Source organism: Mustela putorius, unplaced genomic scaffold (assembly GCF_011764305.1).
Source record: "Mustela putorius furo isolate JIRA1106 unplaced genomic scaffold, ASM1176430v1.1 tig00003863_pilon_pilon_pilon, whole genome shotgun sequence".
In the NCBI taxonomy this organism is placed as follows: Eukaryota; Metazoa; Chordata; class Mammalia; order Carnivora; family Mustelidae; genus Mustela; species Mustela putorius.
The window spans coordinates 5963626-5989823 of NW_025422015.1; the positions used below are offsets into that span (position 1 = coordinate 5963626).

General features: G+C 45.1%; 2 protein-coding genes across 5 annotated transcripts in view; both read left to right on the top strand.

The window, feature by feature from the left end:
• Positions 1-425: 425 nt before the first annotated feature.
• On the top strand, positions 426-12946 carry LOC106005807 (retinoic acid early transcript 1E). The gene is made up of 4 exons (XM_045066216.1): positions 426-796; positions 955-1191; positions 1435-1487; positions 12831-12946. The coding sequence occupies exons 1-4, from the start codon at positions 426-428 to the stop codon at positions 12944-12946; spliced, it is 777 nt and encodes a 258-aa protein (XP_044922151.1).
• Positions 12947-13279: 333 nt separating this feature from the next.
• Positions 13280-26198, top strand: part of LRP11 (LDL receptor related protein 11) — a 47567-nt gene continuing 34648 nt past the window's right edge. For 3 of the 4 annotated variants that reach the window (XM_045066242.1, XM_045066244.1, XM_045066245.1), the window contains exons 1-2: positions 13280-14255; positions 22459-22616. In XM_045066242.1, coding sequence (XP_044922177.1) covers positions 13634-14255; positions 22459-22616 — 780 coding nt within the window. In that variant the 5' untranslated portion in view covers positions 13280-13633. The remainder of the gene's footprint in view (positions 14256-22458; positions 22617-26198) is intronic. The other variant, XM_045066243.1, reaches the window with a different exon arrangement.

Genomic DNA, 26198 nt, shown 5'->3' on the forward strand with positions numbered 1-26198 from the left:
TCCCCACATTTCAGGCAAGTGCCAACCTGTCCATGTGCTCTGAAGGACCGGAACCCCAGGCTAAGGCACTCCCCTTGTACGGTGCTCCCCTGGGGCAGCTCTCCCTCTCCTGCCAGTTCCCACCTTCTATTCCAGGAAGCCTCACCTGGTTACCCCCAGGAACCATCATGAGTTTGGCATGTGTCCTACAGTGTCCTTTTTTTTTTTTTTAAACTTTCTGTTTAAAGTCCTGTCTGGTCAGCTAGATTTTAAGTCCCAGGAGGACAGACAGTATTGTAATTTTTCTACCTAAGAACTTGACAGATGTCACTAAAAGTATTTGTCAGGTGTATCCTCCTGGTAAAAGTATGTGTCCCTGAGGGTCTACGGCAGGTAACATCATGGTACTTTCCTAAAGCTCAGACAGTGAAATGTGGGGACTAAGGATGCAGAAGTGGAGGGGGCTGGGATGGAGATCCCCCTCCCCTCCCTCTGCAGTAAGCCTTTCAGAGGGAATCTTGTGGCCCCAGCTGCCTTTTTCTTTCACAGATCCTCACTCTCTCTGCCTTCACCTCACTGTCAAATCTCAATCCAGACCTAGACACCTCTGGTATGAAGTGCAGGGTTCAGTGACTAAAAAGCCATTCCTTCAGTATGACAGTGACAGCAGCAAGATCAGACCTTTGGGTCTCCTGGGGCAGAAGGTAAATGCCACCAAAGCATGGACACAACTGACCCAGCCACTGGGAGAGGTGGGGCAAGAGCTCAGGATGATCCTGCCTGACATAAAACTGGAGAACAACATGACCAGGGATAAGTAGGGGAGGGGGCTGAGGAAAGGGAGGCAGTCAGCAAGAGAGGGAAAGAGCATGTGCAGGGAAGGGGCTTCTGTATAAGAACTCAACATTGGCCCCACCTCAGAGACATGCTGGACCTCACGAGAGATCATGGAGCTAAGAGTCCAAGCTGATGACTTTGTGTGTGGATTGCAGCTCCTCCCACCCTGGACAACCAGCTGTGTTGTCAGCATGAAGCACAATGGTGCCCCACTGTGTTCTGGCGCTTCAGCATCAATGGACAGGCAACCCTCCTCTTTGGCATGATGAACGTGACCTGGACAGTCATGAACCCTGGAGCCAGAGGCATCAAGGAGGAGTGGGAGGACGAGGGACTGGCTAACTATTTCAGGAGAATCTCCATGGGATACTGTAATCACTGGCTCAGGGAATTCTTTTTTTTTTTTTTTAAGATTTTATTTATTTATTTATTTATTAAGATTTTATTTATTTATTTGACAAACAGAGGAAGATCACAAGTAGGCAGAGAGGCAGGCAGAGAGAGAGGAGGAAGCAGGCTCCCTGCTGAGCAGAGAGCCCGACATAGGACTCGATCCCAGGACCCTGAGAGCATGACCTGAGCGGAGGGCAGAGGCTTAACCCACTGAGCCACCCAGGCACCCTGGCTCGGGGAATTCTTAGAACATTGGGAGAAAGTGCTGGAACCCCCAGGTAAATGAGCAGGGTGAGGAGGTTGCTCTCTTTAAAGGACAAATGCCTTCCTTCTTGTGAGGATAGGAGTATGGGTATACAATAGATTTGACGGATTAGTCAACTAGCTGAGTTCTTGGCGGACTGGAGAGGCAGTAACCGCCATAGGACCTCCCATTGTGTTCCTTTCCATCCCCCTGCCTCCACGCAGGGGCCCCGTTCCTGGATAACCAACGATCCAGCCACCCTGAACTGCTAGGTGATCTCCGAGTCTACAACCTACCTTGTGCTTCCAGCCTTCTCTTCTTCCTTGTTTTACTTATCCTTTAACCAGCACTAAAGTCACGTCTGAGGAAGCCCTTTCCACCTCCCCCAGATAGAATGAAGCACCCCCAGTTCAGAATGAAGCACCACCCTCAAAAAGCTCTGCCCACAGTGAACATGTCACACTCTATGATAATCAGATGGACATCAGCTGTCTCCCTCAGTAGAAATATAAGCTCCATGAGGACAGGGCACAGCCCCCATTCCTCCTTAGACCCCAGGATCTGATAGAGTGGCTGCCACATCATGAATCAATAAATTTGGGGGTGACATGGACTTCCTGGGTCAAGGAGGAGCTCAGGAAGTTATTTTCTTATTTTTTATTGAAATATAATTAACATACAGAATATATTAATTTCACATGTATAATATAATGATTCAACAATTTTATACATTTCTCAGTGCTCATCAGGATAAGTGGATTCTTAACCCCCTTTACCTGGCAAGGATCCCCTCTGGCAATCATCAGGAAGGTATTTTTTTATGTTGAACAGGACTTTCACTTTTTGTTTGTTTTAGCACCGTCAATAAATGTTTCAGAACCCAAGTCTTCGTCCATCCGGGAAACTCCAAGTTTGTTTTAGTAATCTTCATCATCTCAGTCTGGATCTTCTTTGGCATCTCTATGAAATAAAGTAAATGTGCAGCAGGCTGCCTTTGGCTGTGGGAGAGGACAAAGTCTAGTAAAGACTTGGGAGAGGCGCGCCATGGGTCTCGCCCAAGCCCTTGTCCACTGATCTATCTCTACACAGAAATGATGCCCTTTCTTAGTGTTGAGCCCCACACCCCACGCTAGAGCTGGGGCTACTCTGATGTGGAGAGGGTGGAGGCTGGTCCAGGCAGCAAGGTAGTGCAGTGAGGGGAGGGGCAAACCAGTGTCTACTCCTAAAGGGGGGCCGGATCTCAGATCCACATCCTGGGTTGGGTATTGTCTTGTTGCACTCTATCCTAGGATTCCCCCAGGTTTTTGATGAAAAAATTGTTTGCTCTCTGAGGATAGCATGATGTACTCAACAATCTTTGTTATGTCATAATAGTTGTTCCATAATCAGAGGTTTCTTCTCTGGACCATGACATAGTTAAAGCGTTAGACCAACACTTGCTGGCAAAAACTGACATTAATGACGATCTGACTGCCAATCCTATACACGGTCTTCTACCACGGTTGGGCATACTGAGACGCTAATGAGTCTTCAGCTTCAGAATCCTTCCTTTAGGGGCACCCGGGTGGCTCACTCATTAAGAGTCTGCCTTCGGCTCCGGTCATGATCCCAGGGCCTTGGGACGCAGCCCCACATCAGGCTCCCTGCTCAGTGGAGAGCCTGCTTCTCCCTCTCCCATTTCACACCCCTGCTTGTGTTCCCTCTCTCACTCTTTCTGTCGAATAAGATCTCCAAAAAAAGAACCCTTCCTTTACTCTGCTTCCTCCTCCCATGGCCCTTGAACGGGCCTGCCATGTACAGACTTGATCATTTTGAAAAATTGGTAAAAGTAAGCTATTTGCTCAGGATCATTTAGGCCTGTTGATTTTACTCTGACGCTCTTTCCATCAGATGTCCCCCCATGTCAGGTGGACCTGGAGAGGCTGCTGGCATTTTTTTTTTTTTAATTCAGCTAAGAGGAAAATGAGCTAGGGATATATTTATTTTGGTTTAGTGAGAAATGTTTATGTGTTCACACACACTTCCTGGTGCAGATAATTGTTGCTGTGTGGAAACCACAGGTCTGTCCTGCCAACTGACTAGATGTCATAACACAAAGGTACAAGGCCACATGGCAAAGTGACATGTGGGAATTAACTTATCTGTTTACATATTAATATGCCCTATAGCACCTGGCTTAGTTGCAAGGATAAATAATAATGTGATATATTTACAAACGAAACACTATGTAGAAATCAATAAGGAGTACACTGCTGCACAAAATATGAATGATTCCCACAGATCATTCAGACACAGAAGAATATATACTCTGTGTTTCTATTTATGTAAATTTCAAAATCGACAAAACTGATCCTCGGTAATAGAAGTCAGAATAGCAGACCCTGATTGGGAAACGATCCATAACTTGATCTGACAGATGATTATGCAGATGCAATTCACCTTTAATAAGACATCAAGTTGACCATTAAAAGATTTATACACTTTCCTGTATGAGAATATTACATTTCAACAAAAAAAGTCTTTAAACATTTTAAGTAGGTATTTCAGTTTTCATTAATGTCTTGACAAGCAGGTAGTTTTCTTGTCAGGAATATCCTCAATGGTAAATGAAATTATAAATAAATTATACATTTTTTCTGAATAGAATCAGATATATATACAGTGAAAAACAGAGACATAGATGGACAGAGAGAACTATTACATGCCAGACAGCGTCAGAGCCCACTGACTAGACCCCTATCTATATTACTGCTCTAGCCTTCCAAATTCATTTCTTTTTCCCATCGCTGTCATCATCCTCATAATGTCCTCCCCAGGGTCACCTAGACCTCACAAACTGAGGTGTAGCAATTTCAAAGAATTGGCAGCTCTGGGGTTAAAGTCACAGTTCCTGGGGCTCTCTTTGGAGTCCAAAGTCAAGATTCCTTTTATTTATTTATTTATTTGAGAGAGAGAGAACGTGTGTGTGTGATAGAGAGAAAGAGAGAGGGCACAGGAGCAGAGGGAGGGGCAGACGGAGAAACAAACTCCGCACTGAGCATGCAGCCCAATATGGGGCTCAATCCCAGGACCCTGGGATCACGACCCAAGCCAAAGGCAGACGCTTGACTGATGGAGCCACCCAGGCCCTTCCAAGATAAGATTTTAATGACAAAAATCACCCTCTCCATCTATGAATTAACAAGGAGCAATGTTACTGCTGTAGGAAATGACTCACATCTCTGAGCTGTTCAAAAGAATACTAATGTTCAGTCTTCTCTGTTTTTTTTTTTAAGAATTTTTTAAAAGATTTTATTTATTTATTTGACAGAGATCACAAGTAGGCAGAGAGTGGGGTGGGGGAGCAGGCTTGAGTCAAAGGCAGAGGCTTAACCTACTGAGCCAACCAGGAGCCCCAAATCTTCTCTGTTTTGCATGGGCCCTGAAGTGAAAGGTAAGCTTACCTCATAACAGCATCCAGACATGCTGGAGTCAGACAGGGGCCACTGTCCAGGAAGGGCCCATGTTGTGAGTGGTACAGTAGCAGCCAGAACCCAGGGCATGTATGTACCAAGACTTGGAGCATGGTGGGCCCAGCTGCTCTCTTCCCAGGGTAGGGAGGCCATGCACAGAGTTGCAGGCCCCCAGGTCTGCCTTTAAGTTCCCCGGTGGAATGTGTGCCCAAGGAAGACTTACCTGTCTCAGCCCAGCTGGCTGGAGTTTAGGCGGCATGCCCAGCCATGAAGGGGAGTGGTGAACAGGGAGGGAGGCAGGTGACCAATTTTAGAAATTAGGGCTCAACATCAAGGGCTTAAAGGAAGCTGGGCCTCCATGGACACTTGGGGTTTTGAACTCAGCCAGCTTATTTCTAATTTCACAAAGCTGTCTGGCTTTGTGAGCCTGCTGTTAAAGGGCTACAGCTGGGGAATGTCGCCCAAGCTGAGCTGAGGGGAGGTAGGAGGCAGGGCAGGCCCAGGAAAACAAATGTTAGAGAAAAGGAGGAAAACTGTATCCTCCTCTGCTTCCTCCACCTTTCGGCAGAGCCTCCCTGCTCACCAGTCCCCTTTGTTTCAGACTCTATAGGTCTTGCCATCAGAGGGAAGACCAGCACCTGAGTAAAAAGAGAGCTTTGTGTGCCGCTGACGTAATGCATTCCTACTTTGCTGTCTTTGGCAAAACTTGACATTACTTTTGCTGATGAGACAGAAGAGAGAGGAGATTAACCAAAACTAAATGATGAGGAAAAGAGCTGGTGGGAATTTCTTTTTCTTCTTTAGTTGGAAGACGGTTCCAGTGCCAAGATGCAAGGCTCCGCACTCCAGAGCCCCCCCAGTGTCTGACAGTAGCTGCTGCTTCTGTTCTTTCATTCCCATTGTGGCCCCAAAGTGTCAAAAGATTCAGAGAGACTTTGATACCACATGACTGTCCCAACGTATCTTCACACTCATCAACCGTTTCAAGGAGTTGTGAATTTCAGGATGAAAAGTTCTCCCTGATATTCCTTCCCAGGTAAAGCCTCTTTCTGCTAGTGGTTCACCCTGGACATAGGCGTGACTTAGCAGACTGTAGGACCACGCTGTAAGGAAGGGGGCTGGACTCTGGAAAACAGTATGGAAGTTCCTCAAAAACTTGAAAATAGAGCTACCCTATGACCTAACAATTGCACTCCTGGGGATTTACCCTAAAGATACAAATTTAGTGATTCGAAGGGCATGCACCCCAATGTTTATAGCAGCAATGTCTACAATAGGCAAACTATGGAAAGAGCCCAGATGTCCATCAACAGACAAATGGATAAAGAAGATATGGTGTGTGTGTGTGTGTGTGTGTGTACACACAATGGAATATCACTCAGCCATCAAAAAATGAAATTGTGACATTTGCAATGACGTGGATGGAACTAGAGGGTATTCTGCTGAGTGAAATAAGTCAATCAGAGAAAGACAATTATCATATGATCTCACTCATATGTGGAATTTAAGAAACAAAACAAGGATCATAAAGGAAGAGAGGAAAAAATAAAACAAGATGAAACCAGAGAGAGAGACAAACTATAAGAGGCTTTTTGTTTTTTTTTAAGATTTTATTTATTTGTCAGAGAGAGCGAGTGAGAGCGAGCACAGGCAGACAGAGTGGAAGGCAGAGTCAGACGGAGACGCAGGCTCCCTGCGGAGCAAGGAGCCCGATATGGGACTCGATCCCAGGACGCCAGGATCATGACCTGAGCCGAAGGCAGCTGCTTAACCAACTGAGCCACCCAGGTGTCCCTATAAGAGGCTTTTAATCATAGGAAATAAACTGAGAGTTGCTGAGGGGTGGTGATGAAGGGATGGATGAATTGGGTGATGTAATGAGCACTGGGTATTATATAAGACTCATGAGGGGCACCTGAATGACTCAGTCAGTTAAGCATCTGCTTTCAGTTCACGTCATGATCTCAGGATCCTGAAATGCAGCCCCACATTGGGCTATCCACTCAGCGGGGAGTCTGCTTCTCCCTCTGACCCTATCCCTTCTCGGGTTCTGTCACTCTCTCTCAAATAAATAAATGAAATCTTAAAAAAAAAAAAAAAAAGACGGATGAATCACCGACCTCTACCTCTGAAATTAATAATATACTATATGTTAATTAATTGAATTTAAATTAAAAATGTTTAAAAAAAAAAAAAAAGGATGGGGCCTGGGCAGCAAAGGAACCACCCATGTAATCAGAGGATTGGAACTTTCAGTCCCTCATCCTGTCAGTCCCAACATCCAGGAAAGGAATACCAGTTGGAGGTTGAATTGATCACAGATGGCCAATGGTTTAATTAATCATACCTATGTAACGAAGCCTCCATAGAAACCCAAGAGGATGGGGTACAGAGAACTTCTGAGTTGGTGGTCCCAACACCACCAATTGAGAGATTGGTGTTCTGGAAAAGGGTATGGAAGCTCAGTGCCCTTCCCCATACTTTGCCCTGGGCATCTCTTCCCTCTGGCTGTTTCAAAATTTTATCCACTTAAAATAAACTAGTGAGGTAATGAGTAAAATGTTTTTCTAAGGTCTGTGAGCTGCTCTCACAAATTAATGAAAGCCATTGAAGGGATTATTGGTCAGTCAGGAGCATGGGTGACAATCTGGACTTGCATCTGACAATCTTGCTGGCATCTGAAGGATGTTGAGGCAGGGAGCCTTGTAGGATTGACCCCTTGACCTGTGGGATCTAACACCATTTCCGCCTTATCAGTGTCAGAATGGAATTAAATTGTAAGCTACCTGGCTACTGTCTGGAGAATTGCTTGTTGGTGCCAGGATGCACTTTCTTCCTCCATCACTGGAATTGAGTGCAAAACCCTTTGAGTGGAACTTTGTTACAGCAAGCCTAGCAAATGGAAACGCGGGACATACAAAACTTAAAGGCACAGGCATCACTAAGGTCTCAAAAGATGATTGCAAACAACAGCCTGGGAAAGTCTTGGTAAACCAGAGAAAATGGTAGAGCTGACAGGCAAATGAACTTGTGCAAAAGGGAGGGTGAGGGAGTGAGCAATAGAGGGGCTTTTCTGGTGGTTTCTCTTTGGGAGCCAGGCAATTCCCACCTATTGCCCCTGTCCCTTCCTTATCATGCCCCCCAGAACCTCCCACCCCCCCATCCCACCCATCATCCCTTGACACCGACCCCCTTCCTACCCACCTCACTACAAGTGTGAGAGGTAAAGTTATGTAATTGTTTCTGTGTTATAGATAAACAGCCTGGGGTTTAAAGAGAGTAAGCGCCTTGCCCCAAGGCCACAAGACCAGTAAGTATCAGCCTAGGTGTTGCTGTTCCTGAACTTGAGACTGTGCTTTATTAAGCAGGTTAAGTTGCGTGAGAGATGTTGTGCCAGTTTTTAAATATCTGAAGGACTGCCACTTGGCAGAGGGTACAGATTCCTCTGAGAGACCCCAGAAAATGAACTAGGACAAGTCCAAAGCGACTAGAACTGCATATAAGGAAAAACATTTCTTTTTTTTTTTTTAATTTATTTATTTGACAGAAAAAGATCACAAGTAGGCAGAGAGAGAGGAGGAAGCGGGCTCCCTGCTGAGCAGAGAGGCCTATGTGAGGCTCCTCCCAGGATCCTGGGAACATGACCTGAGCTGAAGGCAAAGACTTTAACTCACTGAGCCACGCAGGGACCCCAGGGAAAACATTTCTAATGATTATAATAGAGTTTCCCGAAAATGGACTGGCTTTGCTATGTGAAGTAGAATATTCCCACCCACTATAACTCAGGGCTAGTCGTGACATATGCTGCATAAGGTTGTTGTTAAGTCAAGAAGTCAGTGTTTGCACAGTATTCAGAACAGTTCTTGGCAGTCTCTAACCCAACACTTCTTATAAGTGTCTCTTAAGTTAAAATAAAAATCAAAAGAAGTGTCCAAGCAAACCCTGGGCATTGACTTGGTGAGAAGACAGCTTTCCAGGAATTTCCTCAGGTCCTTACCACTGCCTTTCTCTCACTTCCTCCTCTGTGGGGGAGGGAAGGCAGAACCAGAAGCCATTTTTGCTTCATGTTCTCTGCACCCCAGTCATGGTGGGGCGTGGTGGGCAGACACAGGACCAAACCAGACTCAACAGAATCTCCCTCCTGGGACTCTGTTTCGGTGTCGCTGACTCAGTTTCCGTGCATTCCTGGAATTGAGGTGAGGTAAACCCAGGCTTTGCACAAAGAGGGCAGAAAAGACCAGACTGAGAGAAGCAGGAATCGTGGGTGCAGACAGAGGTGGATATCCAAGACCACTTGGTCCGAGAAGGGAGACCAGCTGCCCGGTTGCTCAGAGCTTTCCGGCTTTGGGTCTAGGCCCTCCTTCAGGCCCAGCTGCCCGCTCGCCCTACCTCTGAGTCATCTCACAGTTTTATGCACGATGGCCCTTTTACCTCTAGCCGATCTGAAGTGGGTTTCTGTTGTTTGCCTTCACAGAGATTTAATCAGACCACACCCAAATCACTTGCCTGCAAGGGAGAAAAGCTCCCCAAGTTAAAGGCCAAGCAAGAAGACTTTCCGGGAAGCCATGTGGGGCTTTAAAGTTGTCATGCAGCTTCTGTCTTCACTGTTCCTGTGTCAGGAACAGAGTTCCTGTGTATTTACCGTTCTTGGCTTGGCCCTCCGGACTGCTCTATGCGTTGTCCTCTGCCGAGCAGTTTTTCTGCTCCATCCACCCCTTCCATGGAGCCCTGGAGCTCACCTGGCTTTCCAGCTATGCTGTTCTCACTGACTCCAAGTTTCTCAAGACTGCACTGGATACTCCTGGCAGAGAGTATCCGATGGGGCTCCGCTTGGCCCCCGGGGTGGGGAAGAAGGGGCGGGGCGGCTCGTTACGGGTTCCCTGAGCGGACAGGGGCGGGGCACCTGGGAGCTGGGGCTGCGGGTTCCAGGGAGGTACACAGAGTAGACTCCGAAAGTGGCAAGGAGGAATCCTGACGGTCCGTTTGGCAGGTTGTATGAGATTTCAGGCTTCCGGGGGAGTCACAGGCCTTCTAATCCTGGGGAATCTCCTTCATTTCTTTAGCCCTAGTTTTGTAGTGTTTTACATACGTATCCTCACAAACGAATGCTTCGTTCATCGATAAGGTGTTAATATTAGGTTTTCAAAACAAAGATATTTTACTTCGGGTAAAAATGAAAGGAGAGGGGCGCCTGGGTGGCTCAGTGGGTTAAAGCCTCTGCCTTCGGCTCTGTTCACATTTCAGGGTCCTGGGATTGGGCTCTCTGTTGTTCAGTGGGGAGCCTGTTTCCCCTCTTTCTGCCTGCCTCTCTGCCTACTTGTGATCTCTCTCTGTCAAATAAATTAAATCTTAAAAAAAAAAAAAGAAAGAAAAAGAAAGGAGAAAAACTAGAATTGGAGATAAAAGATTTATTTGTTCTATCACAAATCATAATCAGCCCAAACCTCCCTCCTAATACACTATGCAATGAAACCTGGTTTTTCAGAGTTTTATTAAAGTGTGATTGAAGACCATAAGCTATATCTACTTCAAGTATACAGTCTGATGGGGCTTCACATACGCATGCTCCTATGAGACCATCACCACAGTCAAAGCATGAATATCTGTCCATTACCCGCTAGCTCAAGTGTCCCTCCTCCTGCTCTCCCCTCCCGCCCGTCCCACCCGGCCCCCGCACCCTGGAATTACAGGTTTTTCCTCTTCAGCTGCCCAAAATATCGACTATTCCCAGGCAGCTGGGAAATTGTTTTGTCTGCTTCTTTCCAGTGGTTCTTTCTCTGGCCTTGGATAGTTTCCTCATATGCATGTACTTGACTAGTATTCCGGTGAAGGCGTGGGGTGGGGGAGGGGGCCTCTGCTCATCTCCAGAACTCTTTCTGTGCAATTCTCTGCCCTCTGGTACTCTGCTCTGTGGATTCTAGCCACTAGGCCTTCCCCTCCGATTTCTCAATTCCATTTTCTCTGCTCAGAGAGATTGCCAGGCTCCTTTGGGTTCCCCTCCCAGCCCTGCATTTTGGAATCTCTCTCTGGATGGGAAGCCAGGGCAGTGAAAAGGACCCCTTCCTTAGTAACCCTTCTCCCGGGTGCTCTGCTGCCTATTATCTGATGTCCAAAGCACATTGTTTCTTTTTCTCTTTTTTTTTTTCTGGATTTTTCATCTAACTTCATAGGCTAAATCCACCCCCTTTTCTCTATTATGACTGCAGCAGAAGAGACTGCTCCTTTTTTTAATGAAAAATGCTCCTCATTTAAGAAATTTCAACTGATATGAAGTCTTATAAAGTAAAAAATTGCCTATCTCTCTCCACTATTCACATTTCACACCCCAGAAATAACCAGTGTTAATGGTAAACACATTAAAGCATTTCCACTTTTCTCAAAAGGACCCTGCTGTGAAGTTAGAGAGGGGCCATCTTTAGCAGTGCCGGAGGATTGGAAATGAATGCTCCTGAGGAACACTGTCCCTCCCACTGTCCCTCATTATCTCTGCCATTGAACATGTGAGCTGCATCTCATTCTATATTGACCTCTCTTCCACTGTCCAAAAGGCAGGAGCAAGGGTCCTGTGTCCATCTTAAGATCTCTGTGAAGGTCATATGAAATCATGTACCAGAAACTGCTTTGACAAACTTTGAAATCATTACAATTGTTAATTAATGCTATATCCTATTATCATGTTTTTATTTTTAATATTAATAATTATTTTATCACAGCTAGTGTTTAGAAGATTTGAATGCTACCTTCAGGGTCCATTTTTATCACCATGACAGTTTCTCTTTATCATAAGCCTACTGGAGCTCTCTGAGTTCTAAGGTGAAAGGAATCTTTATGCTGTCAAGGACATCATTAGGTGGCTTCAGTTGCGTGGGGTGAATATCTCGAGGTGGAAGAACCTGTAACCCAAAGTGTGCCACTCCCTGTAGCGCTAAGAAGTTAATATTTCAGGTTCAGAGTCATGCATATACACAATCTCATGAACTCTATGGATTTTCCTTTTCATGGAATAGCAAGAAATAATGGATTTTTTCTTTTTTCTTCTTTTGTATTTTTACCTTCTAGTTCTAACTCCTTCTCTGTTCTAGATCTGAAAGCAAATATAAGCTCTAAAACCATATACATATATTCAGAAACTGCTATTTTTCTAACCAAATATTTTCTCTTTCCCTCTAATTTGAACCATGTACAAATTACAATGTTCATGCATCCAATCAAAAAAACTTCTGGACATGCCAAAAAGCAAGAAAATATGATCCATAATCAGGAGAAAAACGAATCAATAGAGACTCTGAAAAAAAGATGTAGAAGCACTGACAGTCAGTTACAAGTCAGGTATGGTCTCCATGGGACCGGATTTTCATAAACCTTATTATGCCATTTAAAACACTACTGCTCTGGGGCCACTAGGTGGCGCAGTGGGTTGGGCCACCCACTCGGGTTTTCCAAGAGGTCAGGATCTCCAGGTCATGTGATCCACCTGCCTGGGCGGTGACACATGCTGGGCCCAGTCAACCTGAGATTCGCCCTCCATCTCCCTCTGTCCCTCCCTATCGTGCTGCCTCTCGAATAAATTAACACAATCTTTAAAAACAAAATAAAACAAAACACTGCTGCTCCGGTTTGTAACTGTATGGTGACAGATGTTGCGGTGATCCGTGAACAATACATACAAGTGTTGAATCCTTACGTACACCTGAAACTAACATGTTACATGTCAAGCGTATCTCCATGAAGGAAAAGGTAATCTGCTAAATTTAATTAAATAAATTACGTCTTCACTAGATCTTGCATGATCCAAGCTGACGGCCTCTCTACATGCTGTATAGTGTTAAGTCATCAGGCCCTCGTAATTGGATGTGTTCAGATTTCCGGTTGTGTTTGTGGACATAGACTGCCTGTGACTACTTGACTTTTATATTTTTCAACAGCGTTGCCCGCCTTATGCTACCCAAGTGCATCTGGGGACCCGAACGTGACGGGGACGTTGGAGGTGAAGGACCAAAGACTGTCGGAACTGGTTCCCCAGTTCAAGTCCGCTTTCTAAACCAGACCCTGAGGTCACAAAGATCTGAGCTTCCCCAATCAGGTCTCGCGTGCCAATAAAGCCGAGTGGGCTTAGGCACAATCCCCCGCCAAGACTCGGAGGGCCACTGTCGCCCATGCATTCTCAGTACAGCACCGCTAGAAACCCACCCAAGAGGTCTCCCTCGCGCGCCCTCCCGGCTTGGAGGAGCCTGCAGAGGCGGGTGTGCAGATGGGGTCAACGTGAGCCGAGAGCGGAGCAGCAGGCGGGAGGGGCGGGGCTGGTGGGAGGCGGGGGGCGGGGCCGAACGGGGGGCGGGGGAAGGTGAGCTGGGCGGGGCTTGGCGCGCCTCCGCCCCCGCCGCGGCCACTGTTCACAGGCCGGGTGCTGATCCGCGCCGAGGCCCTCTGGCCGCCTCAGAGCGCGCCCGGGTCCGGGCAGAGAGGCGCGGGCGTTCCCGGAAGCTTCCCCAAAGTACGAGCGGCGGTGCCAGGCGGAGCCGGCTATGCCTCCCGTCGCTGCGGTTCCCGCCGGCGACCGCGCGCCCGCGGCCTCGGGGGCACAGCCGGGCCCCGAGAAGGCCGCGCTGTGAGGCACCGGGCCTAGCGGCCGCCGCGGCCACACCAGACGGGCACAGGGTCCGGCGTTCGCCCGCCTTCCTCGCGCTCTGCGGCCCCTCCTAGGCCCGCTGCCTCAGCGCCGGCCGCCATGGCCTTCGCCGCCCCGGAGAGCGCGGGCGTGGGGCGCGGGCGGCCGCCGCGGCACCTGGCGCTACGCGGGCTGCTGCTGCTCTGCTTGTGGCTGCCGAGCGTCCGCGCGTCCGGCCCGCCGTCCGCGCCGCTGTCCGAGCTGCACGCGCAGCTCTCGGGAGTGGAGCAGCTGCTGGAGGAGTTCCGCCGGCAGCTGCAGCAGGAGCGGCCACAGGAGGAGCTGGAGCTGGAGCTGCGCGCGGGCGGCGGGTCCCCCGAGGAGGGCTGCCCGGGCCCGGGCGGCGGCGGCTACAGCGCCATGCGGGACGCGATCATCCGCACCAAGGACTCCCTGGCCGCGGGCGCCAGCTTCCTGAGCGCGCCGGCGGCTGTGCGTGACTGGCGGCAGTGCGTGGCGGCCTGCTGCTCCGAGCCGCGCTGCTCGGTGGCCGTGGTGGAGCTGCCCCGGCGGCCCGCGGCCCCCGCCGCCGCCCCCGCCGCGCTCGGCTGCTACCTCTTCAACTGCACCGTCCGCGGACGCAGCGTGTGCAAGTTCGCGCTGCACCGCGGGTACAGCAGCTACAGCCTCAGCCGCGCCCTGGACGGCGGGCGGGAAGACCTGGAAGTCTCGCCGCGCACGGGTGAGCACCCCGCGGGAGGAGGCCGGGCCAGTCCTCCGGGCCCTGCTGTCCTGACACCTGTTGGGTGGCGGCCCCCGGGAGACCACTTGGGCAGTACAGTCAAGTTAGAGATGAAGCAACCTCGTTCCAAGGGATTTTAGTTCGGGGGCATCCAGAGGAATGGCTTTGACTCCTGTTTTATAGATGGTTTCTGAGAAACCCGGAAGGTTGGGCAGAGAGGGCACCATGGCCTGCTTCTGGGATTTTTCTAGCCTGAGGCTAATCTGAGAGGATTCACAGAAATTCGATTTAAAGGAGGAGAAAAGCTCTAAAGGAAAAAAAAAAAAAGTTTATCTTAGGCTCAGATTTTTTTGTATTAAAGATTTTATTTATTTATTTGACAAGCAGAGATCACAAGTAGGCAGAGAGGCAGAGAGAGAGAAGGGAAGCAGGCTCCCCACCGAGCAGAGAGCCCTATGCAGGGCTCCATCCCAGTACCCTGAGATCATGACCTGAGCCAAAGGCAGAGGCTCAACCCACTGAGTCACCCAGGGACCGCTAGGCTCAGATTTTCAGTAGGCTTAGATTTTTATAAGTCGTGGTTTGTGTGGAGTAATCGCAGGAGCAAAATCCAATTAGATAAAGACTGCTCGTGGCACACCCGTTTCTGAGCTTGGCTCCCAGAACTCATGATTCCATGTGCAGTGGCTTTCATCAGACAAAAATGAGAAGGGAAACTTGGTGTCAGAAATTTTGAAGTGGGTCCAACTGATTCCCATGAACTATGGTCCCTTTTGTAAAGAAGGCTAGGAAGGGATTTGATTTTAATTGAAAATAAGAAAGTTGAAGGCACGCCTCTTTAAAAGAGTTAATGAAGTTTTTTTTCATTCTGTGGTTTTACTTCAGGCAGATGCTATGAATGATAGTCAAAGCCCATACAAGAAGCACAAAAAAAAAAAAAAATGTGGTAGTTGGAAATTAAAGCCACTGAGGGAAGAAAACCTTGATTGGGCCCACATGTGGTTGGCTGTGTGTTTGATTGCATTTTGCTGTTTGATTTATGATAACATAAGAATGATATAGCGACATTGGGGGTGGTGGAGGGAGCCTCAGCCACTTTGGAAATCTGGAGTCTCTAGGACCTGGAGGTCCAAATCATACCCACAGGTGGGCCCATCTCCTTACTCAGCTCCACCTGAGAGAAAGCGCAGGACCCTTGTCAGGGGAGCAGACCTCAAAAGCCACCCTGTGACTGATCAACCCTGAGGCAGACATTGGAAAGAACCCCAAAGTTTTCTTCCTGAAGCAAAAGCAAGAGACACTTTCAGTGTCCACCAACCTCCACCAACCTCCACCAACATCCCTGAGCCTGCCCCATGGCTATTACACACACATTCTTCCTCCTTGCTCAAACATGGACTAAAAAAATCCCAGCAGTGAAGAAACAAAACCTTTCTCTTGTTCTCGCTCCACATCTGGAAGAAACCAACCTCACCAGGTTTCTTATAAGCTAGAGGAAATTAAAAGGAAAATAAGCAAGGGAAGAATATGCTCATGGAAATTAAAAAAAAAATTTTTTTTTAAGTTAGGTTTAGTAGTAGGAGTTTCTGAGTCACTTTTTTTCCTCTTCCTTCTTTCCCCTTCCCTTCCCTAAGGGGTGTTTGTCTGGGAATTCAATTATGTAGATGTTAGGGATAAAAATGTGTGGCCACAGGGCTCTATCCTCATTCTGGGAAACACGGTCATACTCACACTTCAGATCCCCAGCAACATGTCACTAGAAGGGTATAGCTCAGGTCTCCAGGTGCCCTCATTTGCAGCTAGGTCAAAGGTTATCTACCCACACACCCTGTGTTTGCCTTGCCTAGATGCTTAACCTCTTAAAGCTCTATGCGTCTCAAACTTCTACGTTTTTCCTTCTAGAACTGCCTTTTTTTCCCAACTCTTGTGAGTATACAGAGTTGGAGGCTAACTGAGCATGAATATCATTTGGAAAAGCTCTTGCAGAGAATTTGTCAGGGGGCCATTTGAGATGAATAAAAACATGAAATGATGAAGGGGCACATGGAATGAGATGGCACAAATTTATGGCAGAACCCATCAGCCACGTTTGTCACAGCTGCTGATTTTGGTGCTGGGCATTATTATAAGGTCCTTAGACACATGAACTCACTCTCCTCACAACAGCCAGAGATCTAGGTTCCATTATAATCCCCAGTGTACTAGAAGGCTCTGTGAGAGAAAGTAAACTGCCATAAAGGGCCTTGCCACACATGAGCCATGGAGCCGTGTCCAAGTGTCTCGTAGGAAATACATAGCAGACACTATTAAAATGGTCATTCGTTCTTCTGGGATATTTTTATGGGAAAGTGATCCATACTAAAGAAAAAGTAGGAGTCAGGAAATTTATTGTGCCATTATTTATAATGGTGAAAAAAATTGATAAATTATATGTCCAATAACAGAGGTTAAAAATTAAAGTGGCAACTGTGAAATTTATGTGGTAACATAACTAGATATGTTGCTAGAATATATAAGTAAATATAATTATTATTATTAGTAGCAATATTTATTGTTAATGTTACTAATGTTACTAGAATATATGAATAAATATCAATAAATAGAACATATTGGTAAGTTAGTAGGCTAATTCAGGATATAAAATTTATATTTCCTATAACTGGATATACTTTGGGGATATTTAGAAAGATCTGGGCTGACATCCAAACTGACGAATTTATCATTTGTGTCATGTTAGGCAACTAAGCCTCTGCCTCTCATTTCCTCATGAGTCTGACGCAGATGATAGTACCTACCCCAGAGATTTGTGAAAGTTGAGTGACGTTAAGGCTCATGAGCAGTTAGCCTGGAGCCTGGTACAAAGAAATCACCCAATAAATGGCACCTCTTACTTATTATCATTAGCTCATACAGAGAAAGACAATAACGCTACACACCAAAAATGATGATAGTCACATTGAGGTTGTGAATAATCTTTTCCTGAAGTGTTACAATTAGGAAGAAGACACAATGAAAAAAGAAAATCACAAAAACCAACCACATGGATTTTGACACATAGTATCTAAGCCTCTTCCCTTAGTCTTGCCCCCTTCTGTGTCGGACTTCAGGAGTCTCTGTTAATTTCTCAACCTCCTCTATATCATTTGTGTCCACACAGTTCAGATCTAGGTTGCAAAACCTCCTTGTTATTATTAAGGCTTCGTTCACAGCAGTGTGTTGTAAATCAGATTACTTAGCAATATTCTTATCTGTACAAAATGTCTTAACTTGATATGCTTCTTCAAATTTGGTATGAGTCTTATTTTGCCTCTGACCAAGTGTGTTTAGTTTTCAAAAGAAATCAGTGTTTCTATAGTACTTAACATTGATTTATTGCAGTTTAAGATGAAAATTCAAATTTACCTTTATCTTGTTCTTTATCAGCAAGCCAAGCTTTTTTTTTTTAAAGTTGGGTGGGGATTTTTTGTTTGTTTGTTTTTGTTTTGAGACAGCAGGTGTTGGACGGGGGAAGCAGAGAGGCAGAGGGAGAGAATCTCAAGTAACCTCCATGCCCTGTGCAGAGCCCCATGCCGGTCTTCATGTCATGACCCTGAGATCATGACCTGAGCCAAAATCAAGAGTTAGTTGCTTGACCGACTGAGCTTACCCAGGCAGCCCTTCAAGATTTTAAGTAATCTCCACACCCAATATGGTACTCAAGCTCACAACCCTGAGATCAAGAGTCCCACACCCCACCAACCGAGCCAGCCAGGTGTCCCAGCAAGTCAAATATTTTTAAATGATAGCACACTCCTTTCCTCTTCTGATTGTTGTTTATTTTTAAGACCTGTTCCTGGGTAGATAAGCTCTGACTTATTTCAGAATACATTATGCAGCATAATTTGCCCAGACTTGAACTGAGGAGGGAATGTATCTCCTACTTCCGTTACAACAGTGTGGAAGATATGAGGGTTTTGCTATGCTCATATATCATATCTTAAAGCTTACCTAAAGAAAAGTAAACAACTAAAACTCCTTCTTCCAGGAGAGGCAGGATGAATTAGTTGTGTAATTATGTGGGATATTTCAGAACTTACCTAATTTTTCTAATTTAAGACTTTGGGGTTACATCTTTGAGAGCTTAAAAATATAGCATTCATTGTTTTTTATATTGTATAGGTATATTTTAGTTTATTTACTTACAAAAATTATTTTAAAACAAATTTTCATGCAAATAGTTGCTAACTATAATGTATTACTGCAAAATATAAGATGATTTCCAGAATTATAAAGTGGTAAACCATTGTGTGGAAAGCAATGAAACTTCCAGAGCCAAAAGAAAGTTCTCAGTAACACTCTGTAAAATGGCTTATTAGTAGCGAAATTGTCACCTCTTTCCTTACCTGGGAGAAGCAGAATAAAGACCTCAGATACTAGTTCTTTGCTCTGCGATGGAAAAGGCAAAACAAATTTCTTTTTAGGCAAAGGTTGCTTGTGTGGCTTATTTAAATCTGAATTATGAGTCTTCATTGTTTTAAATGACTATAAAGATAGGACTTGTCTTAGGGTGCCTGGGTGATACAGTCAATTAGGCATTCAACTCTTTTTTTTTTTTAAGATTTTATTTATTTATGTATTTGACAGAGAGAAAGGTCACGAGTAGGCAGAGCGGCAGGTAGAGAGGCAGACAGAGAGAGAGGCAGGAAGCAGGCTCCCTGCTGAGCAGAGCCCCAGCCCGATGCGCGGGGCTCAATCCCAGGACCCTGAGATCATGACCCGAGCTGAATGCAGAGGCTTAACCCACTGAGCCACCCAGGCGCCCCTAGGCATTCAACTCTTAATTTCAGCTCAGGTCGTGATCTCAGGGTCATGCCCCATGTCCAGCTCCATCCAGCTCCGCTCTCAGTGCCCAGTCTGCTTAAAGACTCTCTTTCCTTGGGGCACCTAGGTGTCTCAGTGGGTTAATAAGCCTCTGCCTTCGGCTCAGGTCATGATCCCAGGGTCCTGGGATCAAGCCCCACATTGGGCTCTCTGCTCAGCAGGGAGCCTACCTCCTCCTCTCTCTCTCTCTCTCTCTCTCAGCCTGCCTCTCGGCCTTCTTGTGATCTTTTTTTGTCAAGTAAAATATCGCCCTCGACCCGCAAGGACGACAAGAAGCCCCAGTTCGGATGCATCTTCTCTCTCCTTATTTCCGCAAGTCTACACACTTATATACGCTTACATGACCAATCAGTGAGCAGGGTACAGGAGGGAGCGAATCAGGCTGTGCACCTAAACGAACAACTTCGCTAGCAACCAATGCTGTTTACTTCCTCTTTGGGCGTTCCGCTTAGTCTCATGAGGCAATCCTAACCTGGCAACTAGCCAGGGCCATCTTTTAATGGTGGAGGCCTCCCTGGCCAGGGGCCTGCCTCCGACAGTAAAAAAAATTTAAAAAAAACAAAACAACTCTCTTTCCTCTCCTTCTGTCCCTTCCCCAACCTCTCTCTCTCTCTTTCTCTCTTTCAGATAAATAAATCTTTAAAAAAAACAAAACAGGGGCGCCTGAGTGGCTCAGTGGGTTAAAGCCTCTGCTTTTGGCTCAGGTCATGATCCCAGAGTCCTGGGATTGAGCCCCGCATCAGGCTCTCTGTTCAGCAGGGAGCCTGCTTTCCTTCCTCTCTCTCTCTGACTGCCTCTCTGCCTACTTGTGATCTCTGTCTGTCAAATAAATTAAAAAACAACAACAACAACAACAGCAACAACACCCGGAAGCCTGGGTGGCTTTATCATTAAGCATCTGCCTTCAGCTCAGGTCATGATCCCTGCTCAGGCACCCTGCTCAGTGAGAAGCCTGCTTCTTCCTCTCTGACTCCCCCTGATTGTGTTACCTCTCTCACCGTGCTTCTCTCTGTCAAATAAATATATAAATAAAATAGTAAAAAACAAAAAACAACACCAACAACAAATGGGACTCATCTTCTCAGTAGACAAATGTAACCATTGGCAGTAGCAAGTGTGCTTATTCCCTATAAATGGGCTAATAAAAAAGCCATCTCTTTTTGAGGCTACCAACAGCATTTTCATTCAGAAAAGCCATAGCTCTAAGAGCTGCCAGCCCCTTAGAGAAAACCTCTGTGTCGATATTGGGAGGATGAGTAAATGGGAAGATAGGGCTGGACAACTTCTGAAAGGTCATGGTAATTTGTTGAAGAGTTTTTCTTAAGCAGAGAAATAACCCAATCAGATTAGAATCTCAAAAAAGTCATTTTAGCTGTAGTGTGTCAACAGTGACATTTGTTGCCTAGTGAGAAACAAATAGGATTGCTTCTAGCCTCAGGTGCTGGGATATCTGGGTTGGCCCTTAGATGTTTGCTTGGGAAGCAGCTGGGGCTCTGGAGGAAGAGAGCAGTGTCTCCACAACGCATTCAGAGAAAGTTAAGGAAGAATCCAGGCCAGAATCTGGGCAGAGCTTCAGCGTGGGAGGAAAGAGGAAATAGTGAATGCCAAAAAGGGTAAATTACAAGAACTTATAGATTTTCCCCCAGTTGTATTACTAATTTTCTTCAAGATATAAGTGCATTTGGGCAAGTCTACTAATAAACTTAAATCAATAAAATATTCACAACTCTGCTCTTAGATATGTTTTCTGTATGAAGCTTCTCCTATCCGTCAGCACTAAAGCAGTGATCAGTTAAAGGTTAGTGGTTAGTGAACACTACTTAAGGTTAGCCTTGAATTATTTAGTACCATACCAGATCAAAGGTAAATACATACTTCTTTTGCTATCATACAGAAACTCTGTGCCAGCTTCTGTTATAAAAATCAGTTGTTTGGGGCGCCTGCTCCCTGGGAGCCTGCTTCTCCCGCTCCCTCTGCCTGCCACTCCCCCTGCTTGTGCCCTCGCGCGCTCTCTCTCTCTGTGTCAAATAAATAAATAAATAAGATCTTAAAAAAAGGAAAAAAGAATTTATTTTATTTTTTTAAAAAGATTTTATTTATTTATTTGACAGACAGAGATCACAAGTAGGCAGAGAGGCAGGCAGAGAGAGAGAGAGAGAGAGAGAGAGAAGCAGGCTTCTTGCGGAGCAGAGAGCCCAATGCGGGGCTCGATCCCAGGACCCTGAGATCATGACCCGAGCCGAAGGCAGCAGCCCAAACCACTGAACCACCTAGGCGCCCCAGGAAAAAGAATTTAAAAATAAATAAAAATTAGTTGTTAGAACCTGTGAATGTTTCCTATGTTCCAAGGTTAAAAATTATATTCTGGAAAATTTCTAAGTGAGTTTTATGTTGTATGAATCCAAGAACTTGCCTTAACTTTCCAAACTATTTTCTACACATTGAACACTTTATATCACTTGTATTTTAAAAACTTAAGGATAACGGAAAAAAATCCCTATCAAAGGTGGATTTAAAAAAAAAAAGATGTGTTTCAGAAGTCTTTTTTTGATAAATTTTTTTTTAAGATTTTATTTATTTATTTGACAGACGGAGATCACAAGTAGGCAGAGAGAGGAGGAAGCAGACTCCTGCTGAGCAGAAAGCCCCATATGGGGCTCGATCCCAGGACTCTGGGATCATGACCTGAGCCAAAAGCAGAGGCTTTAACCCACTGAGCCACCCAGGTGCCCCTTGATAAATTCATTTAATAGAATTTTGAACTTAAATTATTTATGAATTAAATGAAAACTTGACTCTAGAGAATTTAAGTACTACTCCAGAATGGATAGCCTAGTACTGGGTCTTGTACCCACCACCTTGTTCTAGCTACTGCCACTAGCTGATGCTCTACACTGCCTCTTCTGCACCTGTTATAGTTGAAGTCCATATTCCTACTATGTTGCTATTTTATTGTTTATTATGTAAAGAGAATATGATGAAAACCAGTGAGAAAATGAATTTTAGTTGCTATACATTCTCTTAGTAGTTGTTCGCTGGATTACATCTATTCTAGCCAACAAGATACTTCTTTAAATAAATTATTTTTAAAATAGGGGATCAGGGGCGCCTGGGTGGCTCAGTGGGTTAAAGCCTCTGCCTTCGGCTCAGGTCATGATCCCAGGGTCCTGGGATTGAGCCCCGCATCGGGCTCTCTGCTCGGCAGGGAGCCTGCTTCCTCCTCTCTCTCTGCCTGCTTCTCTGCCTACTTGTGATCTCTGTCTGTCAAATAAATAAATAAAATCTTAAAAAAAAATAAAATAGGGGATCATCCCTCTTGTAAACTGTTGATTTTCTTTCACAGAAAAGGATAAGCCCCCACTTAGCAAGGCCGGGCGGGATGTGATCTTGCAACTACCTACAGACGGAGTAGTTTTGGATGGCCGTGAGAGCACAGATGACCATGCCATTGTCCAGTATGAATGGACACTCCTGCAGGGTGACCCATCAGTGGACATGAAGGTAATTCGTGACGTCGTTGTAGCGGCTCCAAATAATTTCCCTGAGGTGATCTCTCATAATGTTTTTCTACTCCTGTTCCCAAAATATCTGTAAGCTGGCAGAAGAGGTGTCAGATGGAGAACGCGCAAGGGTGGTGGATGAAAAGGTGGTTTATTATATGAATTTACTTTCCTACTGAGTAAACAGTGTTCTGATCCTTTGTTTTGAAGCTTACTCTTGTTCTTGCTGCCTTTTTGGCAAAACACCTCAAGGGAAAAGACTCAGGCTTTGTTTTAATTACTCAGATTACTTTTTAAATTTTTTATTTCTTTTCTTAGCTGAAGGTGCAGGTAGAAAATTTTAAAAATATGAAGGAATATAAAGAGGAAAATAACAATAGAATAAACGAATTCTTCACACACTCCAGAAAGCAACCACCTCACCTAGCAATGAGGCCAGCGTGAGGTAACTGAGTTAGCAAGTGAGAGGAAGTGTTCCTGTTTAGGCGCTCCCCACTGATTTTCCTCAGGCTTATGTGGGCCCATCTGGAGTTGCTACCGATGAGAATGAGTCACTTTCCCCTTGGCGGCCTACGTCCAGCAATCTTTCTGGGTTGGTTTTTTTGTTGTTGTTGTTTTTAATTAGCTATAAAAATTTATATTAGTTCTAGAAGAACAACATAATGACTCGACATCTATATATATTGTGAAATGATCACCACAATAAGCCTAGTTACCATCTGTTACCTCACATAGTAACATGTTTCTTGTGATCAGAACTTTTTTTTTGAGGAAGGCTTGAAAACTTTTTTAAAGGATTTAGTCTCAGTGACTTTCAAATACATAGTATAGTGTTATTAACTATAGTCACCATGCTGTACTTTACATCCCATGACTTAATTATTTTATGACTGGGAGTTTGCACCTTTTGACCCTACTTTACCAAATTTCACCCACCCCTCACACCCTGCCTCTTGCAGCTACCCATCTATTCTCTGTATATATGAGCTCAAGTTCTTTGTTTAGATCCCACATCTAAGTGAGATCATACAGCCTTTGTTTTTCACTGTGTGAGTTATTTCACTCAGCATGATACCCTCAAGGTCCATCCATGTTGTCACAAATGGCAAAATTCCTTTTTATGGCTGAGAATATATATATATATTCTATATATATAGAATGTCCATCAGTGGACATTTAGTTTGTTTCTTTATCCTGGCTATTGTAAATAATGCTGCAATAAACATGGGGGAGTGCATGTATCTTTTCTAATTAGAGTTTTGTTTTCTTTAAAGAAATACCCAGAAATGGAATTGAGGGATCAACACAGGTTACCTTGAGTTGTGAGGCAAGTGGCTTCTTATTAACTCTATCAGGATCCTTCCTAGATAGGAGTATTTCCTTGCTGAACCACTTCAGTTGGAGGAGGTGGAAAAAGTCTGTATCGGTCAGCTGGGGCTGCCGTAACAAACTAGCACCAGCTGGACAGCTTCACCCACAGAAAGTTCTCAGTGTTCTGGAGGCTGGAAGTTCAAGATCCAAGAGTCAGCAGGGCTGGTTTCTTCTAAGGCCTCGCAGTTGGCTGTCAGCTACTTCCCATGTTTTCACAGGGTCTTCCCTCTGTGGGAAAGCACTGATTTATATTCTTTTAGAACAAAAGCAATAATCTGCTGATCCTTCAAGACTAATTTATTTCCATTATTTACTCAAAGATCATACAGTCTTTGACTTGCCTGGACCTTTGATCAGCATCTTACCCAACCCCCATCCATCTAGGAGCCCCTTCCAGTGGTTGTCTACTCTCTGCCTGGTATTTCCGGAGGTGAAAGCTCACTACTTCACATCACATCCTATAACAGCTTTCATCACCTCTAATTATTAGGCCAACAGGATGTGCCTCCTATTACTTCTGTGTACTGGACTAGATCTTCTCTTTGGAAAAGTACTCAACACATCCTTTTATTCTGTGTATCAACCACTTAAGTTTTTGAAGAAAAAAAAAATGAGGGGCTTTTGGGTGGATCAGTCAGTTAAGCATCCACCTTTGGCTCAGGTCATGATCCCAGGGTTCTAAGATCGAGTCCCACATTGGGCTTCTTGCTCAGTGGAAGCCTGCTTCTCCCTCTCCACCCCACTGATGCCGTCTTCTCGTTATCTCTGTCTCTCTCTCTCTCTCAAATAAATAAATAAAATCTTTAAAAAAGAGAAAGAATGTTGAGGTTTCTGGGTGGCTCAGTCAGTTAAATGTCTGCCTTTGGCTCAGGTCATGATCCTGGGGTCCTGGGATGGAGTGTCCCATTGGGCTCCCTGCTCAGCAAGAAGCCTGTTTCTCCCTCTCCCTCTGCCCTTCCCCTGTTTGTGCTCTGTTTCTCTTCCTCTCTCAAATAAATTTTTAAAATCTCAAAAAAAAAAAATCTAACACCCTTATGAAGCCCATATGTAAACCGTGGTTCTTCCTGATAGACTATGACCTCCTATGATATAGACATTGTCTCTACTTCTACTAATGAAGCTTAATTTACATAAACTATTTTAGTAGCTGCTTCACACAACAGATTCAGGTTGAGTTTTCCATTAACAGAATTACCCAAAACCTGCTTCATCTTTCTGCATGAACTACTGCCCTGATGGCCTCTTCATCCTGTATTTGTATAATTGATTCATTGAACCCGAATGCAGGACCTTAAGTTTATTCTTTTTACGTCCCAGCCTTTTGGTTTTCATCTACAACAGAAATCATTTTGAAAATTGAGAGTTATCCAAGCATATTTATTATCCTTCGATGCATTTTGTCAGCTGCAAAATTAATGTATCTTTATTTAATCTTTGAGAACCAAGGTTGTTCAGGAAAGGTAGACAGATAAGCCATCGATCATACCACTAGAGAGCTCCCTTGAGATGGACACTGACTGGTAATTGGCCCTTCTGGGACATATTTGTTCAAGCAGCTATAAATCTGCCTCCACTATCATCTAGCTTTGGGTATTTGCTACTAAAAGCTTTATTCTGTAAGCAATGAATTGCATATATGAGTGCTGAATAAAAATAATGCTGATGATTCAGTATTTAATTTATTGAAGGTATTTATAAAGGCCTAACAAAATTAGGCATTTCTCATGGGCTTTTACGTCTGACTGCTCTGCTGTCAAGACGGAAATATGGACCAACTCCCCAGCCAAGTATATAATGTGCTGGCAGATAGATCTAGAGTTATACAACCATGATCTAAGTGACAGAGTCTGCAGTAAGAGAGCCATTTGCTACCAGACTGTGACTGTCTTATAATGGTGTACACTCACGAATGCTCCCAAAGTAAACTGTCGTCCGACTGTGACTTCATCATAATAAAACTGTCATTGATTAAGCTACGCACTCAATGCCAGGCCTTTTGGACCCCTCTGCCATCCTCAAACCAGCCTCCCAAGCAGGCACATCCCCATTTGTAGATTAACATTATAATAAAACATCGTTAAAGACTTTGAAGTGGCAAGAGATTACTGAGTAGCTTTTAAGGAAATGCTGGGGGTGGAGGAGCAGGTCCTTCAAGGTTAGCATTTAGAGATTATAGAGAACAGACTGTAATGCAAATGAGTCTTGTCCTGAG